The 24,974-nt window shown below is 41.5% G+C and overlaps 2 protein-coding genes across 2 annotated transcripts in view; both read left to right on the forward strand.

Annotated features, from left to right (window-relative positions):
* LOC127235735 (ribose-5-phosphate isomerase) overlaps positions 1–24,974 on the forward strand; it is an 877,486-nt gene that overhangs the window by 696,568 nt on the left and 155,944 nt on the right. The window lies entirely within an intron of this gene.
* The window catches only part of Il12rb2 (interleukin 12 receptor subunit beta 2), a 59,607-nt gene that overhangs the window by 18,640 nt on the left and 15,993 nt on the right, over positions 1–24,974 (forward strand). The window contains exons 8-9 of the mRNA XM_051203111.1: positions 16,525–16,741; positions 21,606–21,806. Coding sequence (XP_051059068.1) covers positions 16,525–16,741; positions 21,606–21,806 — 418 coding nt within the window. The remainder of the gene's footprint in view (positions 1–16,524; positions 16,742–21,605; positions 21,807–24,974) is intronic.

Genomic DNA, 24,974 nt, shown 5'->3' on the forward strand with positions numbered 1-24,974 from the left:
AGAATGTGAGCAATGACCAGTGACAAAAATAGGAAAGTCAGGCGTAGAGAGTTACAAAATTAGAAAGCAGAAACAGAAGAGGAAATAGAGTTTTGCTTTCATAAAAGGCTCCCTTATTTTACAGCATTTCTAGGTTGCCAGGGCAACACTCCTGAGATTTCATTCTTGATTCAATCAGCTCAGAAGCAGAGCAGCTAGGGAACAGCTCATATGAATGCTAACTGGTCCAGCTACGAGTCCATCCTCTAGTCTAGATAGAGCTGTGCTATCTGGTTTAAGTTGTTTGTCTGTCATGTGATCCATGTGTTTATATGTGTACACACACACACACACACACACACACACACACACACACGAGCATGAATATGTATGTGTGTATGAGTCTGTGTATATGTATCTGTGACGTATGTGTGTGTATCTGTGGTGCCTATGTGTGTAAATGTTTGTGTTATATTTTTTTATTTTTTAAAATTTCATATAATGTGGGTTTTTTTAATGTCATGTGTACAGTACACACTGTATTGCGCTGTGATTTGTTGTTGTCTGTTGCTGACCCATCTTGCGAACCTCCTCATTTCTTTTTAACCAGCCCTGCCCCTACGTTCATGTCTCTTTTCATGAGTATGTGACCCACTGGATTTTAACTGAGGTTGCATGCATGAACACGAGTGCTATTTACTGAAGGCTGAGCAATTTACTAAGTGGCTACACCACTAAGGAAAATGACTTCCCTGCCATAGCAACCCACTATCAATTGCTCCTTAAGGAGGGGGAAGTACTCATGAGTCCCTCCGCTATCCTTAATTGAATATTGAAGGGCCCACTCTCACACATACCTTGTTCAAGTAACCACAGCTGCTGCTTCATGATTGCAATCGCCATGTCATTCCAAAAGACAGTGCTTTACAGCATGCTTGCTCATCCTACCTTCTTTCTGCTTCCTGTCTCCATTTTCACGGGGCCTCGAAGGGAATGATATAGATGTCCTGCTCATGGTTATTTCTATGTTTATTGTGTATTCTACCACTTTGTTGAAAATGCTTATCAGCTCCAGGAGTTTTTCTGGTAGAGACTTCGTCTTATGCACTAAATCATATTATCTGCAAATAGGGAAACTGAATTCGTCCTTTCCTATTTATATTTACTTTCATTTTCTTCTCTTGTCTTAGTACTCTAGCCAGGACCTTTAATGAATAGGGGTAGGAAAATGGACACCCTTGTCCCCTGTGTTCATGATCTTAACAGGTTTGCATAAGTAGCCTTTGCTGTGTTGAGGGATTTTTTTTTTTCTCCATTCTAATATTCTCCAGTGTTTCTTTTTTCTTTTTTCCTTATTTTTAAAATTAAATTTGAAACAAGCTTGTTTTACATGTCAATCCCAGTTTCCTCTCCCTCCTGTCCTCCCCTGCCCCCCCACAATGCCCATCCCATCCCCTTTCTGCTCCCCAGGGAGGGTAAGGCCTTTCATGGGGGATCTTCAAAGTCTGTCATATCATTTGGAGCAGGGCCTGGGCCCTCCCCTTGTGAGTATCCCTCTATGTGGAATGGGCTCCCAAAGTCCATTTGTATACCAGGGATAAATACTGATCCACTACCACAGGCCCCTTAGACTGCCCAGGCTCCTAACTGTCACCCATGTTCAGGGGGTCTGGGTCAGTCCTATACTGGTTTCCCAGTTATCAGACTGGGATCCATGAGCTCCCCCTTGTTCAGGTCAGCTGATTCTGTGGGTTTTTCTAACCTGGTCTTGACTCCTTGCTCATCACTCCTCCCTCTCTGTAACTAGATTCCAGGAGTTTGGCTCAGTGTTTAGCTGTGGGTGTCTGCTTCTGCTTTCATTGGCTACTGGATGAAGGCTCTAAGATGGCATTTAAGGTATTCATCAATCTCATTATCCGGGAAGGGCATTTACGGTAGCCTCTCCACTATTGCTTAGATTCTTAGTTGGGGTCATCCTTGTAGATCTGGACATTTCCCCAGTGCCAATTTCTCTTTAAACCTATCCTGGCTCCCTCTGTTATGGGAACTCTTTTCTTGTTCTCCTCTGTTCTTTCCCTGACTCAATCTTCCTGCTCCCTCATGCCCTCTCTCCCCTCCTCTTCTCCCCCATTTCACCCGGGTTTTTAAGGCCATTTCTGTACCTGTTGCAATGATCATGTGCTTTCTGTCCCTTGCATGCATTGAACAATCCCTGCACCACTAGTGTGAAGCCAACTTGATCGTGATGATATTTTTCTTGTGTTCCTGCATTCCGTTTGCAACCATTTTGTTGAGAATTTTCTTCATTTATGTTAATCAGAGAGATTGGTCTATAGTTGGCATATACTTTCCCTTTGTTGTTATTTTCATCTGCTTTTGGTGTTAGAGTAAACTGGCTTTGTAAAGAGTTTGGAATCCTCCTTTCCCTTCCATTTTACAGAATAATTTAAGAAACATTGGTTGTAGTTCTTTTTTAACGGCCTTGTAGAATTCTGCAATGAATCCATATGGATCCTAGCTGTTTCTATTACTGTTCCAATTTCATTGCTTGTTATAGGTCTGTTTAACTTAATTCTCTCGTCTTGGTTTAACTTTCGTATGTCATAGATATCTAGAAATTCATCCATTTCCCATAGGTTTTTCTAGTCTAGTGGAATGTATCTTTTAAAGATATGTCCTTTTTTATGCATTTCATTGGTATTTCTTGCAATGTCTTCTTTTCTTCTCTAATGTTATATTATTAAGTTTTTTTAATTAGTTTGGCTAAATATTTGCTAATATTGCTTATCATTTCAACAAGCCAATTCTACTGATTCATTCCTTCATATCTAATTTTAAAATTTGTTAAATGTTGTAGTAATATTAGGCCAAAGAAAATACAGTGTTAAAATTAATTTCACAAGTTTTCTTTTTTTTAACAGAATATCTCTTATTTATCCTTTGAGAATGTCTTACTTGTTGTGATGATTTGAATAGGACTGGTCCCCATAGCCTCTTGTGCTTGAATGCTTGGTCATAGGGAATGGAATTAGTAGAAGGTGTGGCTTTATTGGAGTAGATATTTCTTTGCTGGGAGGAGGTATTTCACTAGCAGTAGGCTTTGACATCTCAGATGCTCAAGCCAAGTCTGAACTGTAAGCCAGCCCCAACTAAATGTTTTCCTTTATAAGAGTTGCTGTGGTCATATTGCCTCTTCACAACAATAGAACCCCTAACTAAGACAAGTTGGTACCAGGAACTGGGGTATTGTTGTGATATGCCCGACCAGCCTTTTATTTGGAGGAATGTGGACTTTGGGACTTTGCATTAAAAAAGCAGTTGAACACTTTAGGTGGGACTTAGTAGGCTATAATAGTAGGAGCATGGCCAGTGGTGCTGAAGGTGGCTTGAACTCTGGCAGCCTGACTCAAGAGTTTTCAGAGAAGAAGAATTTTAGTATGTGGCATAGAGATGTTCTTGTGATATTTTAGCAAAAAAAAAAAAAAAATGTGACTTCTTTTTGCCCTTGTCCAAAAAGTCTGCCGGAGGCTAAAGTGGAGTTTCAGATTAGTACCATTAGCAGAATAAATTTCAAAACAGCCTAGTAGCCTAGTATTGACTCCATCGAGTGGTTACTCTTAAGATCTAGAATAAAAAAGAGCAAGCTGAGCAAGGAAAAATACAAAATAGACAGTTCGGGGAGAAAAGGGACACCAGGAAGTGGATGGAGCTAAACCCTGTGTTCAAGGAGATTTAACAGACTAAAGAAAAGCCTGGTGTCAGATAGAATAAAGGGAGTGGTAACTTCAGGGTAAGACTCCACCAAGCTAAGCTTACAACTTGTGAAAAGGAATTAAAGAAAAGCTTAGGGCTGGGTGAGGTGATGTACAACTTTAATCCCAGCACTCCAGAGGTAGAGGCCAACCAGATCTACAGAGTTCCAGGAGAGTCATGCTTAGGCAATAAAGGAAACCATCAGAAACAGAAAGCTGATGAAGATATAATTGAACAAGGCAGTAAAGTTCCAGCCCCAATGAGTAACAAAACTTAACAGCTTTGGCCATGTGGTGCTGAGGTCAGAAACAAGGATAGAAGAAAGGGGTTATGGAATCTCCTTCTGCAATTAAACAAGAAAAGCCACTGAGGCCAGGTAGGTATATGTCAGGGGTGTGCCTACATGGAGGCCTAAAGAGGCCACTGAGTGAAGCTGTGAAGGTGAAGCCTGGGTTGTATTGGAGACCCCAAGATGCTGGAGATGCCAGAGTTGTGGGTTACCTGCAGAGGAGAGCTGCTCACAGGAAGTGAAATGAGCCCAAGAGAAAGAAGTGTGTGGCAGTCAACAAAACTGAAAGGAATTGGAGATCTGAAGAGCTCTTTGACATCAGACATGGAGATGCAGGGTTTAAAGTTTGCCCAGCTGGTTTTTGGTCTTGCTTTGGTCCAATATTTCCTCATATGCTCCCTTTTGGAATGACAATGTATATCTTGTACCATTATATGTTGGAAGTATGTTATCTGCTTTTTTTTATTTTGATTTGACAGGGATTACAGTTAAGAGACTACATGAATCTCAGAAGAGACTTTTAACTTTGGGCTTTTAAATAAGTTCGAGACTGGTGTAGACAATGGGGACTTTTGCAATTGGACTGAATGCATTTCTGCACTATGTTATTGTCGCGTCTACCTTGACCAGCAAGGAAAACGCAACGCCCAGACTCTTCTTTAAGCAGTTTATTCAGGAACCTTGTATAATCTTCTCACCCCAGGGTAGCCCAGCCCACAGCTTAAAAGCCCCTGGGCAGTCAACCCCAGAATGCCATGCCGTGAAAAACAAAAACAGACAGGTCTACATACACAGAAGCAAGCCAGATTCTCAGCCTTAGCCAAATATGGAATTGTTTAATACAGAGAGCACTCACCATCGGGAAGGTGGAGGGCGGAAGCCAGCGGCGTCTTTAAGGTGCGGCACTTCGCAACTCTCTACATGTTATGACAACATGCGTGTGGGGGCCAGGGAGTGGAATGTGGTGGTTTGATTAGGAAAGGCCCCCATAAACGTATGTGCTTGAACACATAGGGATGGCACTGCTAGGAGGGAGGTGTAGCCTTGTTGGAGGAGGTATGTCACTAGGTGGCAGGCTTTGAGATCTCAGATGCTCAAGCCAGGTCAAGTATGGCAGTCTCTTCCTGTTGCCTGTGGATGGGGATGCAGAATTCTCCAGCACCATGTCTGCCTTCATGCCACCATGCTTCCCGTCATGATGACAATGAACTAAACCTCTGAACTGCAGCCAGCCCCAATTAAATGTTTCCCTTTATAAGATTTTCCATGTCTCTTCACGTCAATAGAGACCCTAACTAAGACGCATGTAAACAGTGTATCGTCATCTTCTCTATCCTCAAATCCCCTTTCGCACTTTCCCCACGGCACATCACATATCCTCCCCTCCCACTTTATGTCCTCTCCCCCCTCTTTAATAGCACAGTAGATACACTGTTGATGGATAGTGTTGGCTTGATCTTGTGTGTAGGTCACGATAGTGATTTCATGAGTGCAAAGGCCATGCTGTAGTCAGAAGACAGCATTTCAGAGCGTTCATTCCCATCCTCTGTCTCTTAGATTCTTTCTCCCTCTTCTTCTGCAGTGTTTACTGTGTCTTGGTTAAGTGGTTAATACAAATGTCCCACTTAGATTGGAGCACTCAATGGTGACTTATTTTCAGTAATTTGAGCAGGTATGAGTCTTTGCTTTGGCTGCTGACCACTGCAGAGAGATGCTTCTCTAGACAAGGTTGAGATGGCACTAATCTGTGTATAAATATTTAGAAGCCAGTTTAACAAGATGTCCACTTATCGGGACAACAGTAGTAGGGCCTCTCTAGGGCCTTTGACTCCCCTTAACCACGGGCTTTTGACCAGGTTTACAATACCAGACATAAATTCACTCCTATGGAGTAGACCTCAAATCTAATCCCCAAGTAGTTGATTGCCTCATAAACATCAAGTTAATGTTTTGCCAGTGAACGTGTCATAGCAGCAGGCCAGCGTTGTAGCACGCAGGGTTTGCCAGTAATAAACAGCATAGATGTCTTTTCTTCACAGATGTATACCCAGCACACTCTAATACTAGAAAACTGGCCAGCAGGGAGTTTTCAAGTCAGTTCCATCGTGGTGGGTAACCAAGCGCAATGATAATTGTCTTTGTTGTTTGGGGAACATTTGGGACTTCCCTATCCAGTATAGGATAGGGAACTATCCTATAACTGGCACTGAGATTTTCATTTAATAAATGTCTTCTATGGAAGGATTGCGACCCATGCAGAGCACCTGTGTTCAAGCTCCCTTTTTTTAAATTTCTGTATTTTTTTAATTAGCCTACAAAGTAGTGGGCTTCTATGGGAGCTGTTCACACATCCCTAGTTTCAGTTAACCCACACAGACTCACTACTGTCCTCTGCCTCTCTGGTAGCATCCCTGCTTGGCCCTTTCCCTCCAGTATCCTCCCTTCTGCCTTTAGACCTGCCCTTTCCCCCTCCCTCTCTCGTAAGCCCTTTTCAGCTTCCCGACTTCTACAGATACCCAGAGTAAGCACATAAATTTAACAATTCCAAGCTAAGATTCACATATAAGGGATAACATGAAGTATTTGTCTCTCTGGGATTACTTCATTTAGTATAATACTTTCCAGCTCCATCCATTTTCCTACAAATTTCATTTGTCTTTGGAGCTGAATGAAATTCCATTATGTATGTGTACCCATTTTCATTACCCATTCATCAGTTAATAGACATCTAGTTTCATTCCATCTTCTAGCTACTGTAAGTAGAATAGCAATGAACATGTATGTGCAAGTTTCTCCATAGAACTCAGAAGCCTTTGAATCTATGCCCAGGACTGGTACTACCGGATCATATAGTAGTCCTACATTTAGCTTTTTGTAGACTTCTACAGTAGCTGAACAAATTTACATTCCACCATCAGTAAATAAGCATCCACTTTACCCACGTCTGCCCTAGCTCTTATTAAGTTTATGGTTATTGTTATGGTTTCATGATGTCAGCCATTCTGAGTAGGAGAGATGGAATCATGCAGTATGTTTAGGTGGCGTTTCACTGATGTCCAATGATATCAAAAATTTTTAATGCTTATTAGCCATTTGTTTTTCTTCTTTTTGAAAACTCTCATGGTTCTATTGTTGCTTATCAGTTCTAAATGTTTCCTGGTAGAATCTTTAGGTCTCTATGTATATAGGCATACCATCTGCAAATAGATACCTTAACTACTTCCTTTCCTATTTGTACCCCTCGTATTTCCTTCTCTTGTTTTATTATTTTAGCTAGTACTTCTAGCACTATGCCGAATAAGTGTGGATTAAGTGGACATGCTTATTTGTTCCTATTGTTAGTGGAAAACCTTTACACCTGTCTCTCTTTGAATGCAATGTTGTCTAAGGTATGTCTTATATAAACCCTGAATTGTGTTACATATGTGATTTCTATTACAAATTTCTGCAGAGCTTTTCACATGAAAGGATGCTGAATTTTGTCAAAAGCTTTTTCTACCTCTAACAAGGTAGCCTTATGGCTTCTGTCCTCAACTCCTTTTATATAATTTATAACATTTATTGAACCATTCCTGAATCTCTGGAATAAATCATGTTTGATCAAGGTGAATTATCTTTTTTTTATATGTTCTTGAATTTGGTTTGCAACATTGTTTCTTTGTAGTCGGCTTTTTGTTTGATTTTATTTTAACATTAGCACTACTCCTAATTATTTCTTCCTGTCTGCTGTTTGAGATTTAGTTCGTTCTTGTTTTTCCAAATCCTTAGAGATTTATTTATTTGAATTTCCCTGGTTTCTTAATGTAGGCACTTAAAACTACATACATCCCTCTTGGGATCACTTTCATTGTATTCTATACGTTTTAGTGTGTGTGCGTGCGCACACGTGTGCATGCGTGGGTGTGTGCATGTATATCTATATTTTATTGCTTTATTTTATTTTAATATTTATTTATTTTATATCCCAACCACAGTCTCCCCTCGCTCCTCTCCTCCCAGTCACTTCCTCCACCTCCCTGTACCTCTCCATCCATTCCTCTGTTTCTATTCAGAAAAGGGCAGACCTTCCATGGATATTGACAAAACATCACATTGCAGTTAGACTAAGCACCTTGCTTTGTATTGAGTCCGGGCAAGGCAGTATGAGGACTAGGGTCCCAAGGCCAGCAAAAGAGTCAGAGACAGTCCCTGCTTCCACAGCTAGGAGTCCCACAAGAAGACAAAAGACATATGATATTTCTTTTAAGTGTTTCTCAGCCATTTGAGATTCTTCTGTTGCGAATTCTCTATTTCTTTATTGTGTTATTTGATTTGTTGATGTCTAGCTTCTTGAGTTTTTACATACTTTGGAATCAGCCTCTGTCAGCTGTGGGGTTGGTGCAGATCTTTTCCTGTTCTGTTGACCGCCATTCTGTCCTATTGATGGTGGTCTTTGCCTTTCAGAAGCTTTTTGTTGTTGTTGTTTCATGAGGGTCCATTTATTAATTGTTGATCTTAGTGACTGTGCTATCGTTCTTTTCAGGAAGTTGGCTCCTGTACCAATGCAGTCAAGGCTATGCCCCATTTTTTCTTCTATCTGGTTCAATGTATCTAGATTTATATTAAAGACCTTGATCCGCTTGGACTTGAGCCTTGATTGATCTGGATCTATTTGCATTCTTCTGCATGCTAATATCCAGTTATGCCAGCACCATTTGTTGAAGATGCTTTCTTTTCTCCATTGTATAATTTTGCCTTCTTTGTTGAAAAGCAGGAGTCCATAGGTGTGTGGATTTACATTTGGGTCTTCAATTTGATTTCATTGGTCCATGTGTCTCCTTTCATGCAAATACAATGAGGCTTTTATTACTACAGTCCTGTAAAGAGCTTGAGATTGGGGATAGTGTTACCTCCAGAAGTTCTTTTATTGCACAGGATTGTTTTAACTGTCCTGAATTTTTTTTTCATATGAAATTGAGTATTGTGTTTTCGATATCTATAAAGAATTGTGTTGCAATTTTAATGGGAATTGCATCTGTACATTGTTTTGGGTAAGATGTTCATTTTTACTATGTTAATCCTATCAATCCATGAGCATGGGAGATCTTCCCATCTTATATCTTTTCCAATTTCTTTCTTCAAAAGACTTGAAGTTCATGTCATATAGGCCTTTCGCTTGATTGATAAGAGTTACACCAAGATATTTTTTGGTTGGTTTGTTAGTTGGTTTTTCGAGACAAGGTTTCTCTGTGTAGCGTTGGCTTTCCTGGAACTCACTCTGTAAACCAGGCTGGCCTTGAACTCATAGAGATTCACCTGCCTCTACCTCCTGAGTGCTGGGATTAAAGGCATGCACCACCATCACTCAATAAGACCTTTTATATTATCTGTAGTTATTGTGAAGGGTGATATTTCCCTGCTTTCTTTCTCGGCTCGTTTATTGTTTGTATATAGGAGGGCTACTGATTTTGTTTTAGTTAGTCTTGTATCCAGCCACTTCACTGAAGGTGTTTATCCCTGGTAGAATTTTAGGGGTCACTTATAAATAGTATCATATCACCTGCAAAGAGCAATACTTTGACTTCTTCCATTCCAATTTGTATCTCCTTGATCTTTTTTAGTTGTCTTATTTCGTCTAGCTAGAATTTCAAGTACTGTATTGAATAAATATGGTCAGAGCGGACAGCCTTGTCTTGCTCCTTATTTTACTGGAATTGCTTTGAGTTTCTCTCCATTTAATTTGATGTTGTCTATCAGCTTGCTGTATATTTCCCTTATTATGTTTATATATGTCCTTTGTATTCCTGATCTCTTCAAGACTTTTGTCATGAAGGGGTGTTGGATTTTATCAAAGGCTTTTTCAGCATCTAATGAGATGATTGTGTGTGTGTGTGTGTGTGTGTGTGTGTGTGTGTGTTTTCTTTCTTTCTTTCAGTTTGTTTATATGGTAGATTACATTGTCAGATTTTCATATGTTGAACCATCCCTGCGTCTCTGGTATGAAGCCTACTTGATCATGGTGGATGATCTTTTTAATGTGCTCTTGGATTCTGTTATATTTATTTGATTCAAGAATTTTAAATTTTGCTTCTTGATTTTTATTGTTTAATCTCTATGAGTTTGCATATTTTCTATAGTTTCTTTTGCTGTTGATTCCTAGTTTTAATTTACTGTGGTAAAATAGACTGAAGAAATTATTTCAATTTTCCCATATTTATTAAGATTTGTGTACTAATATATGATCTATTTTGTATAGTTTCATGGGCTGCTTAAACAAAATAGTATTCTGTAGTGTTCAGGTGGAGTGTCTACAGCCTTCTGTCAGATACATTTGAACTATGATGTCAGTTCAGCATCCCTCTATTTTTTAGAATAACCTATCATTGGGTGACAGTGGAATATTGAAGTCACTTGCCATTGCTGTGTTGTGGCTAGTCTGGGCCTTTGCATCTAGTAATATCTGTTTTGTGAAACTGAGTGTACCTCTGTTCAGTGCTCATAGGCTTAGTACTATTAATGCCCCCGGATGGATTGTCTGCTCGCTCAGTAGGAAGTGATTTTGATCTCTTCTGACTAGGTTTTTATTGAGGTCTATTTTGTCAGGTAACACAATAGCAGGACCTGCTTGTTTCTTGGTTCCACTTGTTTGGATACCCTTTTTCCATCCTCTCCTCTGCCTTTGATGTTGAAGTGTGGGTCTTAGAAGCAATAAAAAGAGTACCCCTGTTTTCTAATCAAATCTTCTAGTCTGTGTCTTATGATTGAGGAATTGAAACCATTACTATTCAGGGTTAAAACTGAAAGGTATAAATTAATTCTTATCATTTGTTGGCTTGCAGTGCTCAGTGTTTTCTTAGTCCTTAGATGCATAATAACTGCCCTGGCATCATTTATTCCATCCCCTAAAGCCTCTTGACTGTGTTTCTTTCTCTTCTGACCATAATATTCCTTCCAATATCCTCTATGGAGGAGACTTAAAGCTTATAAATTCCCTTAGCCTGCTTTTCTTCATGGGAAGTTTTTTTTTTCTTCTTCAATTATGACTGATAATTTTGTCAAGTATAGGTAGGTAGTCTTGGTTTGGCATCTGTGTTCTTTTATAATTTGAAATATATTTTTCTAAGTGTTTCAGGCTTTATGTTGCTGTTGCTTCATTTTGTTTTCTTTTGTTTTGTTTTTTAAGACAGGATTTCTCTGTTTAGCCCTGGCTGTCACTCTGTCCACTAGGCTGACTTCAAACTCAGATTCTCCAGCCTCTGCCTCCCAAGTGCTGGGATTCAAGGCTTGCTCCACCACTGTCTGGCTCTTGTTTCTGGCTTTCATAGTTTCTATGTTTACTATGCCTTTGGCAGAGCGCTCTTCTCCTTCCTTTATTCCCACATACATATATTTGGCCATATGAGAGTGTCACAAAGATCTCTCATGTGTGTTCATATGTTTGTAAAACTTTATCAATAAAGAGATGGCTCAGGGCTTTTAAGAGCACTGGTTGCTCTTGCAAAGAAAATATCCCTAGCACCAAACAATGGCCTACAATCATCTGTAACTACGGTTTCAGGGGATCATCCCTTCTTCTGACCTCCCTGGGCACCAGACATGCATGTGATATACATAGTATACCTACACACATGCAAGCAAAAATTCACAATAAAATAAACAAGATTTTAAAATTTAATCAGTTTTTTTTTTAATTGAAGGATCTAGTCCTCTAGCTTGTCTTCTAACCCTGATAGTCTGTCCTATGCATGACCCCTTATTCCGGTGAGGCTTTCCACTAAGACTTTTTTTTTTAATATATCTTTTAACTTTTCATTTCTATTCATTTCAGGTTGCTTCTTTCCCAGCATTTCTATATCTTCGTTGAATGTATTTTTGTATCCTGAATTGACTATTTTATTCAAGCTATTTGTACAAACAAATACTCTTGAAATTCATTTAGGAGTTTATTCCAGTCCTCTTGAAATTAATTTTGGATCTTATTTATATACTCTTTGAATTCTTTGAATATATTTTTAATTCCTTGGACCACTTTGTCTGGAATTTCACCCAAGTTGCCCCTAGTGGGGACCATCACTATGGCATTGGCCATTTTGGGAGGAGCCATATTGTCTAGGTTTTGGGTATTTTGGGGTTTTTGTTTGTTTGTTTTTTTTGTTTTGTTTTTTGAGTTGAATTTCTACATCCGGAGTTTTTCCCTGGCTGAGATTGGATTTGTGGGTCTAGCCCACCTGTGTTGGGTGACTATTTAAATCTTTGCTTGAATTAACCCAGTTTATCTGGTTTGGGCTCAGCTGTGATGCTTGAAGTTCATTCATGGGAACACACAGTACTGGTATGTGATAGGGTATGAGGCGGCACCAGATTGGCTAGAAGGGGCATAGCCTCTGACCTCACAAGTGGCTAACCTGTGCAAGTAGGGGAGGGAGATGCCTAAGTAGTGGAAGTGTGGCCTCTGACCTCAAGAGCTAGAACTCAATGTGATTCTGCAGTATCAAAGAGACAGGGTGCCAGAGTCAGCTGTGATGCTAGCCCTTGGCTTAAAGAGCCCATGGGATCTCTATTCGGTTCTGTGGTAGCAGGGTGCTGCGGTATCAGGATCATCAGAAGTGCTGGCCTTTGATCTGATGAGTTGAATCACTACAAGGTTCTATGGCAGCTAAGGATGAGGTGCTCGAGTGTCATTCAGCCTCTGGCTGGCGAGATGGTGGAGTTCATGGTCAGAAGGGGTATTGGCCACTGACAGGATGAGCAGATGGGTCCTCTGCATGGTTTCACATGGCTGGGTTGGGGTTCTGGGAACAACAAGGGTGCTGGCTGCTGGCCTGACGAACTAGGTGCTCTACTCAGTTCTGTGGCCGATGAGGGCCATGCCAGGGCTGGCAGGAATGCTAACTTTTGACCTCAGGAGCAAGCAGGACTCCCTATGTGGGTCTGTTGCAGCTACATGGTGGGGTTCTTGAGCGCGGCCTTGAGCCTCCCCTGTGCAAACTTCCCTTAGAGTAAACTTAAGATAGTCCTAATGCCTGGCACGTGAGGCTGCCATAAAGACTCACCAGGTAATTATGAACGCCAGGGCCACACCCCTGTTATGAGGCAAGCATTGTGCAAATCCGTAAGGATACAAAAGTGAGCTGGTGGCCTGCAGGGGAAGGGAGAACACAAACATGGAAGATTTCAGTTGAATGATGCTTAAGACTTGAACTTGAAATCAGAACACTGATTTAGTAGTTGGCATGCAACTACTAAAGAGGCTGAAATTGGGGGATCATTAAGCCTGGGGACTTAAGACTAGCCTAGGCAACACAGAGAGCCCTCCTCTCAGTAAAGCAAACAAAAAGCAACTAACCCTTCCTGTTATTTCTCCACTTTGTACTGGGGGTGCTGAATTGAAGTCCTGAATTCCAAAATGAAGGTGCTCATTTTGTGTGTTGGGGGGATGGGGGTGGTGTTTTGTTGTTTTACTTCTATTTATTTTCTGTCACATGAATATGTGACGTGGATGGTATGGATGTCTGTTCTCTCTTTCCACCATGTGCATTTGACAAACTGAACTCAAGTCGTCAGGCTTGACGGCAAATGCCTTTACCCACTGGGCCATCCTGCCAGCCCAGTATTCATTTTTCAACTCCCAAATTATATGAGTTGAGATTCATAGAGAGATAACGCATAAGCCAAGAGTTTTTATTATCCTTACTTTGAAAATAGGGCTATAATGTCTCAAAGTGATTAAAAAAGCAAAAGCAAAAACAAAACTGTGTACCAGATATTACACAGAGACGTGAGGAAATCAAAGACAGATGGTAGGAGATTCCGTTCAGAGTGAGGAGCATGAACTAGCGTGCACAGGGCCTGTATTCACTGCCCAGCACCACCAAGCACAAAACCAGCAGCTATCCAAAGTTGAAACGATAGGAAACGAAAGCTAATGTGTCCAATGTCTGAGCTTCCAAAGGGGCCTTGATTACTGCTGCTCTTCTTTGGCATGAGAAAAGCTCTAATGGCCTTCCCTTTCTGTCATTAGAGCCAGTGCTCCGTCTGCTGTGCCACACAGCCACCTAGTATTTCTTCTTTTCATTGTTTGTACTCGGTGCTACTAGAAGGGAGCCAGGGGTCAGGATTGGCAACTGCACATCCCAAAGAAGGCCCTCCCGCGACATCCACCAGGGGGCGTTCTATAAACTAATACGTCTCCTCTCGGGGTAGGGCTTGAGCTAGCTGCTCAACTGCTCTAAGCCTGGCCAAGCCTCAGAAAGGGAAGCCAGAAGAAGAGCTAAACCAAGGAATGTAAAGCACATGGTTAACCAAATGTTACGTTCGTCCCTTATCACCTCCTCAAATGAGTAGCACTGGAGTACGAATATGTTTATCAGCAGAGTCAGTCGGTTAGTCAGGATGGCTATCTTCAGAGTTCACCGCTTGTCTTCCGTGACTCAGAGCCTTCTGGCTCTTGAAGAAAAACTCTGTCCCCACCCTTCCCAAATTGCTAAATGCATACCTTCTGTTGACGCTGTGTGTCAGAATGCATCATAACCTCTCGGCTGGAGAAGGTGCTTTGCAACTTTGGGCTGGGAGGGTGACTGGGATTCCACATGTAAGTTGCAGCAGCCTGAACCTCTCTGTCCTGGGCCTGAGGAGTAACACATCACAGCAGAGGGAGGAAAACACTACAGAAGAAAGCAAGTGTCGGTTACAGAAAGGCACCCCCTTGGCTATCTCTCAATCCATCCTTCCCTGCCAGCCCTATAGGTTCAGAGATAAGTGTATCTAACATAGACTGTCCCCAGTTCTCCCCACAAGGTCATTCCCCAGAAGTTAACTGTTCACACAGCTCCTGCCAGATGATGGCTTCTTTAACGGGCATGGGTTTCATCTATGTTGCTCTTCTCCTCGGATAAAGGTTTATTAATACGATGTTTGTTAGAATATATGACTTTTAAAAACATTTTCAGAGCTGGGTGTGGTGGCACACACCTCTTATCCCAGAGGCAGGGCACTAGCAAAAGTTTGAAGTCAGCCGGGCGTATGTAGTTAGTTCTAAGTCGTTGAGGGTTTCACAGTGAGATCTTGTCTCAAAAGAAGTGGGGAACATAATTTTAAAAAAAAATGCAAGTAAATGCTTATGTAATCCTCACAACAGCAATGAGACCGATTGTCGTGGGCACCTGAAGTGATAACGTCAGGGAGATGCTGAATATTCTCCAAGGGTTCCTGCCAGCGCTTGTCCTCACCTGGCCCACTGGACCAGGCTAAGATCTACATTTCCCCCATCAGACTTGCATTAACTAAGCTCCAGAAACGGCAATATTCAGAGCTGAGAGCTCATTGATTCATTACAAGAGCGCAGCTACTGAGCCAATCAGAAGACTTGACTCGGCACATCAGAACATTCTCTTTCCAGTACTAAATGTCTCAGGATCCAAATTACAACCAGGAAGGCAATTTATTCACTTAAAGTGAAAGAACCAAAGTGTGCCAGATGTTCATGCACAAACTCTTCTGACAGATAAACCACATAGGAAACCAAATTATTCAGTCATTTGGTAAGCAAGGAACCAGAGCAAGGGCAATTGCTGGTCCTCAGGTGTGTCTTCCAGTAAAGTCTCTTACCATGAATGGATAACTGTGCCCAGAGAACTACGCCACTTAAATCTGTGGTCCAAGCCTTCTTCCTACAGTGGGCAGGGATGAGAACTGCCAGGCTTAAACTTCACAACTTTCCAGGTCTATGCTTCCATTTGCCATGGCCATTATAGAAAACAAGAGAAAAATACGTTTCTGCTCACTTTGTGGCTTTGTTCCCAAATGATGTCAATCAGAATTTTGCAGTTTGCAACTAAGCTAATCCAAGTCCTTAAGGATCATTTTACTAGTTTAGCTCCCGAAAACGGTCCTTTTGGTTCTAAGCAGCCTTGCACTTTCTGTATCTAAAAAGGCACCTTCACCGGCTAGTGGTGCCACACACCTCTAGTCCCAGCATTTGGGAGGCAGAGGCAGGTGGATCTCTGAGTTTGAGGCCAATCTAGGGCTACACAGAGAAACCCTGTCTCAACCAACCAGCAAACAAAAAGGCACCATCTCCCCCTGCCCCCATCCATGGCTAGTGTTCCTCTGTGAGTACGTCTCTATGAGTGTCCCTGAGTGTCTCTTTGAGTGTGTCTCTGTGAGTGCTTGCCTCAAGATCTGAGTGAGGGCAAATTTGCAGCTCGGAACCTGTGCTTCTGCAGTCAGTCAGATGCCACAGTTCTCCAGTCAGTTGTGTTTGCCATCAGTAAGCTTCATTTGAAGAAAGAAAACTCAATGCGTTTTAAAGAATTATTTTTAAAATGTTAACCTTTTTTTAACTACAAAGAAGGTGTGAGGATGTGAATCACTGAATGAAAGTGTACAGTGGAAATGAGAAGACATAAATAAAAAATTCACTAAGTAAGACAGAGAGTCACCTGCAGCTGGGACAGGTGGTCCAGGCATAAAGGGCATCCATGATCTTGTCTGAGAGTAAGGGGTATTCGTATGTTTTCTTGAAGAGTCTGAGTCCATCAGAAGCAAGAGGGGAAATCCTCCACTATCAGGTGACCTTACAGGAGTTGACAAGGAAAATTACACTGCGGAACATTACAGAACATACTTCTTGGACTGGGGTCATTCCAAGAACGGGGGCTTGGACTGCATCAGTGTCTGCTGCCAATTCTAAAGGCACCTCTGCTCCTACTCGGATAAACATAGTGGACCTGTGTGGCACTGGTAGGTACCCAGTCACCTTAACACTGCCTGTGCGAAACTGTCGCCTTACTTTTTCTCTCTCCTGCAGCTGCAGGCCAGAGCGTGGTATGAGTAACCAAGAGTTTAGACTTTGGAGTCAACAGCTGTCTGTCTGTTCCTATTACCCTGGGGATGATCTTGAGCCAGTGAATTACAATTAACCCTCTGAGCTTCAATTTCTTTGTAAGATGGAAATCACACTTACTGTCTTGCAAGTCACTGTGATTACAATCTTATTATATAAGTACTAGTAAAGCTACATTAGAGCAATATTTTCTAATTAAACTAATTTTTATAGATTCAATAATAATAATTTATATTGTTAAATTCTAGACCAAAACTAGACTTGTATTTAAAACCCCAGAATTAAAATAAATTCTAACCTTAGTGAAACCGTGATAAAATTTTGTTCTTTATCACATACATTTAAATATGTATATAATTGTCTTCAGAAAAATAATCCCAACTAAATGTAGATTCTCACATTTATAATTATATCTTCTACAATTACCTCCTCAGAAAAAAAGACCCTGATTAGCTAAAAGAAATGGATCTTATGCTATGTCTCAAAGTCTGCACTGTAAAAAAAAAAAAAAAAAAAAAAGTCTAAGAAGGACAAAACACTGTAATTAGACCTTGTCTTACAATTTAGTGTCAAATGTTATGTATACATGGGTCCAGAAAGCATCAGTTTGAAGAAATTTCTGCCAAAAGATTAAGTTATTTTTAAGATTGATTTATTATTTTAAATGTATAAGTCTTTTTCCTGCACAGGTGTCTATGTACCATTTGCATGCAGTGCCTAAGGAGACCGGTAGAGGTCATTCGATCCCCTGGAACTGGAGTTACAGATGGTTGTGAGCTGCCATGTGGGTAGTAGGAACCTAAGATGGGGCCTCTGGAAGCACAGCCAGTGCTTTTAATGACTGAGTCATCTCTCTAGTCCCAAAACATTATTGTTTTATTTTAGATGTACCAGTAAGTCTTGTTTTAAGAACATGTGATAAAAACAACTAGAAAAAAAAAATACCAGTAAACATGGGTATCACCTCGATTTAGTATTTGTGTTAAAAATTGCTCCTCAGAGTCGGTCTGACTGAAGGTCTGACTGCTACTTATCTGCCCTCTCACATGAAGGAGGTTCACAGACAGATAGCTCAAGGTGGTGACATCAATCTCCAGGCTCCTCTCTCTTTCCCTCTGCCAAAGCTGGCATTTGTCTTCACATGGAAACGGTTCAAAAGGCTGCCAGAGCTCTAGCTGTTTCTTTGTAGGCAGCAGAACAGAGAGGAGGCAGAAGGGAGCGACCCCAGTCTGTGGGAGCTCACCCCAGTGCACAGCAACTTTGAACTTGCTGCCACTTGCTGACCTCGCCACTCACCTGACCACACCCAGCTGCAAAGAAGGGTCAATAAGCACATTTCTGGCAGTCACCGTCCCTTCCTGAAGAAGATGAAAAGTTATTTGGTAGGCAGTGGATTACCGCTTCCTCCTGTGGGAAAGAAACATGAAGGATAAGACGAATTCTCTAACTATGGGGAAACACTTCCAAGTTCATACAGTGTGAAATAATTGTATCTTAAAAACAGCATAAGTAGCAGGTGTGATAGTCCATACCTGTAACCCAAACAGAAAGCCTAGGCAAGATGTTTGTAAGCTAGAAGCCAGTGTAGACTTTATAGTAAGCTCTGTCTCAAAAAGAAGAAAAAACGCAAGTATAGCATAAAATGCAAATAACAGCTTAAATATATGTGTGTGTAACATATATATTATGTATGTGTGATATATATTACATTTTATCATAGAGTTGATATTGTCTATACATTTGCCTATATTAATCTTTTAATTAATTCTTAATCAATACTTTTTTCAAATATATGAGATATCAGAAATATGAACACACAACTCAAAAGAAAAGTGTGAGACCCCCCCCCCTTTTGGTATATTTTTTTCCTTTAAAAAAATCTTTTTTAAGCTGGGCATCGTGGCCCATGCCTTTAATCCCAGACCTTGGGAGGCAGAGACCATGCAGGAGTGCTAAGGCCACACTTCTTACTGGCTTGCTCATCATAGATTCTCAGCCTGCATTCTTATACGCCCTAAAAGCTCCTGCCCAGGGGTGGCACAACCTACAATAGGCTGGACCCTCCCGCATCAATCAACAAAATGTCCATAGTCTTGCCTATAGGCCAATCCTATAGGCATCTTCTCCATTAAGACTCCCTTTTCCCAGGGCTGGAGAGATGGCTCAGTGGTTGAGAACCTGGCTGCTCTTCCTAGAGGTCCTGAGTTCAATTCCCAGCAACCACATGATGGTTCAGCCCCATCTGTAATGGGATCAGATGCCCTCTTCTGTCATGCAGGCTTACATGCAAGTAGAGAACCCATATACATAAAATACATAAATAAATCTTATTTAAAAAAAAAAAAAGATTCCTTCTTCCCAGATAACACTACTTTGTGTGAAGTTGATATAAACATTGTCCAACACAATGACCCACACAGATGTCAGAGACTGTGGCTCATGAAGGCAAAGATGCAATATTCTGAAAATATCTCTTACATACTAAGAGACTGGTACTTTGGCTGGACCTCACAGCCAGAATTAATAATACACCTTGAAGTCACTTAAGGCTGCTAGCTTACTGTGTACTAAAACCTGCCTTTTACAAAAGCAATGTAACAACCTTACATGCTTTGGATTTCCCACATAATACATTTTTAGCACCTGAGCTAATGCATAGGTATAATCTTAAATTATGTACTCTTCCATGCCCCTGACCCACATGAGAGTATATTCATGAACTTCACCGTGACATTTCCAAACACGTTTACCATGTACTTTGATCCTACTTACTCTTCCCATTACCCAGTTCTTTTTTTTTTTTTTTTTTTTTTTTTTTTTTTTTTTTGCTTATTTGTTTGTTTTTTGAGACAGGGTTTCTCTGTGTAACAGTCCTGGCTGTCCTGGAACTCACTCTGTAGATCAGGCTGACCTCAAACTCACAGAGATAGATCCTCCTGCCTTTGCCTCCTGAGTGCTGGAATTAAAAGTGTGCATCACCACCGCCTGGCCCCAATTCTTCTTTAACCCATCAGAGAAGAAAAAAAAAAAAAAAAAAACAAGGAAGCCACTACCACAACCCCAGAAAAGAAAGGAAGGGTGAATATCTAAGGATTAGTAGGTGGGATGTGTCTGTGCAGTCTACACTGCAGACTCACCAGCCCTGGAAATCATAAATAAATAATAGCGTTTCCCCTTTTAAAAAAACAACCCCTTTGGCTTATATTTTGGGCTGAAAACCTACGCATAAAAAGCAAAAGTAATGGCCAATAGAAAACAATGTAGTTGAATGTATTCATAGCCCCGGGGTGGTGAAATTTCAGAAACAGGACTCAAAATCAAAACTGTGGTAAGTTTACCAGCACCACTGTAGATATCAAAGTTGCCAGAGAACTAACTGGCTGCATGCAGAGTAGAAAGCGGGAAAGCAATTAGGAGCATCAAGGCAATCAAGAAAAGGCAGAACACACACAGAAAAACCAGCCAACTCTACAAATAGTCACAGAAGAAGAGTCAGTGAGACACTTGGCCTTATGAAACCACAAACACGAAAATAGAACCTCTGATCACATACATTTCATGCCTACCTTATTGATAAACACAGAAAGGAAAATATAAAGTGTAGGTGAACTGAGACTCCTCATGCTAGCACTCTTGGTGAAGTGTCAACATGCTCTTTAATTTTCTTTTTTTAACCTCTCTGTGCATGCGTGCAGTGCCTCGAACAGGCTGGGCAAGGGCTACTACATCCCCTCTCGTCCATCTGTTTAGGGGATCAGTCAGAAGGACAGTTCTGTGCATGTGCATCCAGAATGGTCTTGCACACGCACAGAGGTGCTGCAGAGAATGAACAGTCTTTGTGTCATTGTGTCAAGACACTCCTGCTGGTCACTGGAGAGCAGACGTGCAGAGGAGTGAGCTAGGTTTGCATAAAAAAGGAGAATGAATCTATCCCAGAAACAGAAAGCTAAGTGAAAGGGTTTGACAAAACATGTGTTTTGTGGAAATACAACACACAAGCAAAGGGTCACACTATTTTTCAGTGACACATTTATGTCTAAGGAGACAAATGGGAAGTCACTAAAAGGGTGTGTATTACATTGAACAGAGTAAGCACTTTGAGGGAAAGCAGTAAGTGAATACAATGAGGAAATAAATCCGCAGAGAAAGCTACACAGGATTATAGGGCAAGCTGCTGAGGCTAATCCTCCATGAACTGAAAAGCATAAACTTAAGCCTTGACCTCGAAGTCCCTAAAGAGAAATTGAGGGCTTCCAAACCTTAGCTGGGACTTTTATCCTCTCTCTCCCTCTCTCCCTCTCTCCCTCTCTCCCTCTCTCCCTCTCTCTCTCTCTCTCTCTCTCTCTCTCTCTCTCTCTCTCTCTGTGTGTGTGTGTTCATATATAAACAGATGCATGTGTGCACATGTAGCCACAGGATAACTTTAGGTAGATGTCATTCTTTAAGCACTATCTACCTTGTTTTTTGTTTGTTTGTTGTTTAAAAAGATAAAATACAGATAAAGGTCTCTCACTGGCCACAGCTTACTAAGTAGGCTAGTCTGGCTGGCTGGAGATTGCTGGGGGTCTTTCTGTCTCCACCTCCCCAGAACTGGAAATACAAGTGTGCACTACCATACCAACCGTGCCTGGCTTTCCCCGCAGTGGGTTATGGGGATTGGATTTGTGTCCTCAAACTCTTGGCTGACTGAGCTGTCTCTTCAGTTCCCGTTTTCATCTTTAGCCACTCTGATTTTGTCCTTCCTCTCCCTCACCACCAAAGGGTCGCTGGCTCCTTACTGGGTGTCTGCGAAGTCAGAGAACACAGACAACATTGTGGTGGCCTGGCAGCCTCCCGGAAAAGCTGCCCCTGCTGTTCGGGAGTACATAGTGGAATGGAGGGCTCTACAACCAGGAAGCATCATGCGGTTCCCCACACACTGGCTTCGGATTCCTCCCTACAACATGTCTGCTCTGGTTTCAGGTACCTCACTGCTCACATCCCTTCTAGAAAGCAACCAAGTTCCCATTTGTTTGGTGTGCTGGCTAGTTCTGTGTCAATCTGATGACAAGCTAGAGCTATCAGAGAAGAAGGAATCACAATTGAGAAAATACCTCCATAAGACTGGCCTGTAGGCAAGACTGTGGGGTATCATCTTAATGACTGATGTAGGAGGGCCTATCCCACAAGGAGTGGTGGCATCCCTGGGTGGTGGCATCCCTGGGCAGGTGGTTCTGGTTGCTGTAAGAAAGCAGGCTGAGCAAGCTGTAGGGAGCAAGCCAATGAGCAGCATTTCTCTATGGCCTCTGCATCAGATACTGCTTCCAGAATCACACCTTGGGCCCTGCCCTGAATTCCTTGGATGGTAGACTACAAGCTGTAAGATGGAATAAGCCCTTTTCTCTCCATGGTGCCATGGGTTTTTATCACCATAATAGAAACCCTAAGACATTTGGGGAGACCTTAAGCAATTTTGTCTTGAATTACAGAGGGTTACATGGCATACTAAGGCCAGTGGGAACCTAGAGTCCATCAAGACTGCCCTGTGAGCCAAATGTAGCGGTGCACGCCTTTAATAGCAGCACTCGGCAGGCAGAGGCAGGTGAATCTGTGTGAGTTCAGGGCCAGACTGATCTACACAGTGAGTTCCAGAACATCGAGAGCCACATAGTGAGACCTTGTCTTGAAAAAACAAAAAAGCAAAAAGACTGTGCTCAGGACTAACGTGAGGGCCAACTGACTGAAGAAGTCTGGTGTCGATGGAAGAATTATGTCCCCGGGCACCATGCCCAATAAGATGAGAGAAAGTACGGCAGAAACCTAAGTTACTGTTACCTTTATCTTTGAAGAGTCATTTAACTCAAAACAATTTTGTGCATGGAGTTATTTTAAACCCATCATACAGATGACAAAGCCAGGAAATCCTCATTCCCAATCCTGCTATTTGTTATATGATATATGATAATTGGGATCTCCATTCCTAAGTGGTGTTTCTGTCAAGGTTTGCAATAAAATGAGGACACATCTGAAAACACGTTAAAAGGACTTGAGAGAACTTAATGTCAATTTAAATCCAAGTTCAGTATTGTGGTTCATGGCCGGGCTATAGAGACAGCCTACCCAGCTCTGAGTCCCAGCCTCTTCACTAACAGATGTGAGATCTTAGGCAGATTTCTGCTACGGACCGCTTTCCTTATCTCAGTGGTTATGAGGACTGACTGTATTAATGTATGGAAAGCGTTCTGAACAGTGCTTAGCATATTTCAAGAACTGAATAATTTAGCTAAGTGATTATTATTAAATGTGTCAGAAATAAGAGCTGAATAGACTTACAAGCTCTAAACACTGAACTATATTGTTGTTCTACCATGAAAATCATTATATCTCTCTAGGAGGATGTATACAACCTGCTTAAGAGAAGGTTTATATTATACAGTATCATATAAGCTGGTCCTTGACAGTGTGCCTCTTGTATGGCCTGCCTGCCCAGACTTCTAACTTTTCCTTAGTAGCCCTTAATGAGGAGGCCTCATACAGTGAGCATCCAGAGAAAGGAGAGCAAGCCACTGAGCATCTAGAACTTTTCATTTGGAAATCATTTAGCCTATAGAAAAGGAATTTAGAAGGGATGAGGCGCACAGTTTAATTATTGTTACTGGTTTCAACATAAATACCTCCAAACATGTGTGTGTGTGTGTGTGTGTGTGTGTTTCCATGGCCTCTCAGAAAAGCAAGATTCAAACCCTGAAAGGAAATGGTAAGAAAAGAAGGCATTGATTTTTGCTGTTGTTTGAAAGAGGGTCTCATTCCAGTTCTGGCTAGTACAGAACTCACAGAGATCCTCCTGCCTCTGCCTTCTGAGTGGTAGAATTTAAGGCATGCAGGAAGCATCGAATTTGAGAGCAGCTTTGTGACTTCTGGGATAGCTCAAGGCTTTGCTCTACTACCAGATTTCCTCTAGGGCTATCACACCCATCAAATTAAATAACACATGGACAGGAAAAGCAGTGACTAAATTGGGAGGTAATATCAAGATTCATCCATCATGAACAATTTGAACATTGCCTCTCTTTTGGAGATCAGGTGATTCTATAGAAATACCAGAAAGTAAATGACAAGCATGTTCTCCTTACTTAGTAAAATGAAAACTTCTGAATCACTTTTCAATTATGCATTTGAATAAAACTAGCTTAATAAAGTTGCAAAATAATTGATTAAGATTTGTTCTGACACTTGGAAATAATTGGTTTGCTATCACTTTCTGTTGAACTGAAAAATTCACTAATTGCTACTTACCACAAATTCAAATGTGGATGCTTATAAGCTTTCTCTGGCTCTAGCTGTATGGACAGTCTCAGTGTCCTGGAATGAGTCAGAACATGCCTGATTCCTGGACTTGGGATGGCGGAGCTAGAGACTATCAGCCCCATCCTGTCTGCCTACTCAGTGTCTGGAAGCTCTTCCCTGAGATTAGAGTAGCTGTGTCCCTGTGCTGCACGCTAGTCTCAGTGTGTACAGAATGACTCTTGGTTACAGTATTCATGAAAGAGTTGCCTACTCTCTCCCACACCTGATGTGAAACTAAATCTCTGCAGAAAAAAAAAAAAATAACTTATACATATAGAGCCAAGGCCTTTGCCCAAGGGTGTTGTGCATATAGATCACCATGGTGACATGAAGTGAGCTTGGAAACTGGGCCATATTGCAAAGGAAATGAGTCTTCTGCATGTAGACTTCCTCCACTGAAGGTTCTTAAGGTGGAGAACAGACACCGGGGGTGGGGGTGGGATCTGTCCATTCAAAATGACCCAAAAAAATGAGTTTCCTTAAAGGCCAGAATCAGGAAAAAGTTTCCCAGAAGGCTCTGCTCTTCTTCAAAGGGAAAAATGTCAGTGAAGACACAGCCATATATCTATCTTTCCTCTTTGACTAAGGGCAGTCACATCAGGAACTCCCAGGTTTCCACAGGGCAGTGGGTTGGCTGGCTCTTCCCAAAACCTGGGACAGGAAAGTGAATCAAACACTGGAAATGAGAGCTACTTGCCAGACCCTTCCAAAGGAAGAATGATTCCGTATCCTTCATTGCCCTTCAGCCAGGATCCCATGGCGCTCTGCAGACTAAAGTGGCAATGCCTTTATTATGGTTTAATA

Source organism: Phodopus roborovskii, unplaced genomic scaffold (assembly GCF_943737965.1).
Source record: "Phodopus roborovskii unplaced genomic scaffold, PHOROB, whole genome shotgun sequence".
Lineage (NCBI taxonomy): Eukaryota > Metazoa > Chordata > Mammalia > Rodentia > Cricetidae > Phodopus > Phodopus roborovskii.